The sequence below is a fragment of the Rosa chinensis genome, chromosome 7 (genome assembly GCF_002994745.2).
Source record: "Rosa chinensis cultivar Old Blush chromosome 7, RchiOBHm-V2, whole genome shotgun sequence".
Classification (NCBI taxonomy): Eukaryota; Viridiplantae; Streptophyta; class Magnoliopsida; order Rosales; family Rosaceae; genus Rosa; species Rosa chinensis.
In genome coordinates, this window is record NC_037094.1 from 20,792,844 (window position 1) to 20,795,450 (window position 2,607).

Sequence of the window (2,607 nt, forward strand, 5' to 3'; positions counted from 1 at the left end):
AATATAATGAACCTATATTTTTTTTTAAAAAAATGTATATTAATTACTACGATATTTATGGTGCGTCCACCTCTCTTAACTCGGTGTCCTATGGCCTATGCCCAACTGCATTGAGAAATGAGCATAGCAAATCGAATCAGACAAGCTCCTCCCCCACCTAAGCTTCCTCTATTTACCGCCCAAATCTTAGACCAAGTCAAATCCCTAATTGCAAATTTAGCTCCTTGCTTAAAGCTAATGCAAAGTATACATAAGCCAGTTCACTATATGCGCACAAAGCAAGTAAAGAATTCACTTGAGTCATATTCATCTTCAGAGTTCAAACATTACACATTTTTGTGTGCACTTCATCTTTTGCATCTCCAATAGCAAAACCTCTTATATGAACAATTTACAAGTACACATTTTCTAGCAGAAAATGCAAAGGATGAAGTGCACCACAAGAAAGAAACCTCCCCAATTTACAAATGTACTAGAAACCCATTAGCCCGAACCCGCCTTATTACCCGAAAACCTGACCCGTTTATGAGGAACCACCCATACGTGCGGTCAAACCCACTAAAAATTCAACACTCGTTGACCTCAGAGCAAAAGTCAACTCCTCTACCTCTGGCTCAGATTGTCCCAAAGCAATGAACACTGCCTCTTTGCAAATCCAACCCTGTGCTTCTCCAAATCATAAACCACCTCAAACCCTTGCTGCTGGTAATTCCCCAAAATGGCCCCGGGCCCACCGCCCGAGTCCTTCTCATCGCCGCCGTTCATCAACATCCAACACCCCACTTTCCGCTTCCTTCCCACCCCATCGCCACCGTCCGTAAACTCGTAAAAATAGTTCTTTCTAGGCAGCACCACACTGGATTTGTTCCCCACAAAATGCAAAGCCACGGCGGGAACTTCCACAACGGCGTCGTAGTAGTAACACGGCCCGAGCCCGGTTCCGTCCTCAACCTTAGTCGCCCGCTTGTGAACTCGTCCGACTCGGCGGTCGAACTCGGCCACCAACGAGTTATAGAACCGCTGCGGCAACATAGTGAACGTCGTCCCGGAGTCCACCACAACTCCACCGTTCCCTTTCTCATCGACCCTTTTGAGAAACTCCGGAGCCGGAACAAACCTTTTCCCGACAGATATTCCGGCCAAACCAACACAGTAGAAATAGGGGTGCTTCGGGTTGTAAAGCATGGAGGTGTAGATATACTGATCCGCTCCATAAACCGATTTCTGATCGTACCGGCCGAGAATGAGCGGACTCGGTTTCCGAACTCGGTCCTGGTCAAAGGAGTGAGAAACCAAACAGTAAGAGAACTGATTACCGAGCTGGGGAGAGGACTTGGCGAGCTGGGCCGGGAGAGAAAGCAGTCCCCGGCCGAAGCCGGCAACCCCAATAGGCTCGCCGAGGGCAGAATGGGAACACCCGAAAGTGAAGTTCGGAAGAATCAGCGACGGAGTTGACATGGGAATTGATAAGCTGTATCTGAAAAGCTTGGAGATCAAGCTTCCGTCGCCGTAGGCATAATAAAACGGCGGGCATTTGAAAGAGGAGCACTCGGAGAGCTCAATGGACTCGAGAGGACAGTTGGCTATGGCGCAGAGAGAGCGGGAACTAAGGGCGGAGTGCGCGGCGGAGCAGGAGTGGGAGTCGCAGGAAACGGCGGCGTTTTTGGGGATTTTGGGCGGGGGAAGGAGGAGTTGGGCTTGCCTTCGCAGAGAATGCACTCGAAGGGAGAGCAGGGAAACCAGACAAGGTCGCTGCCGGTGTCCATGTAGAGGGAGATGGGCTGGGGAGGGGTGGAGCCGAGAGTGAAGGAGAGAGTGTAGTCGCTTCCCGGAGCGAGTGGGAGAGAGACTTGGTTGGTTTTGCGGTGGTGTTGGTGGCGGTGGAAGCGGGTGGCGGAGCGCGTGGCAGTGGCTTTGAGGAGGTGGTGGGTGGTGTTGAATTGGGTTTGGGAGAGGGAGTGGGTTAGGGGGAGGAAGAGTGTTTGGGAAAATGAGACAGAGAAGCAAGTGAAACAGAGTATTAGAAACAAAGGAGTAGGAGATGCCATTGAAACAGAGTAGAGAGAGAAGTGGTGAAGGGAGGTTTATATATAGGGGTTTTGGGAAGTGAAAATTTAACTAGAGGAAGGTTCTGGTGGGTTTGCTTTATTGGGTTGATGCGGTGCATTTGGGAAATGACCATCTAAAATCTTGTTTATTAGCAGAGGGGAATTGGATTAGGCATAAAAAGAGGGGATTTGACAGAAACAGACTCTAAGGGTGTGACTGAAGTTTCTTCTACTTTGAACTCAATTTATAATAGATATGAGTTTAGGCCTAAGATTTGATCTTAGCATGAGCTTTAATAACTCATTTTGACCTTATTGTATTGTTAATACTTATCATTTTTATTTGACTTTAATCATTGTTGTTTAAGTCAGTTAAAGAAAGGTATAATTTTTTGCAAAATTCTATTATACACACCAGTATGGCATGCACACAGAAATCTGACCACCTATGGCTTACACAGTTTTCTATTGAGGTACAGATACTCTGTTAGTTTTATAAGCAAAATTCCTCTACCATAATCAATAGGTTCAACTGAGAACTCTTCTATCATACAAGTTT

At 47.0% G+C, this 2,607-nt stretch overlaps 1 protein-coding gene across 1 annotated transcript; it reads right to left on the bottom strand.

The window, feature by feature from the left end:
• Positions 1-283: 283 nt before the first annotated feature.
• On the bottom strand, positions 284-2,261 carry LOC112180522 (probable aspartyl protease At4g16563). Its single transcript, XM_024319083.2, is given in 2 exon segments — positions 284-1,685; positions 1,688-2,261. Coding segments are annotated over 2 exon segments (1,443 nt in total). The 5' UTR covers positions 2,049-2,261; the 3' UTR covers positions 284-603.
• Positions 2,262-2,607: the final 346 nt, after the last annotated feature.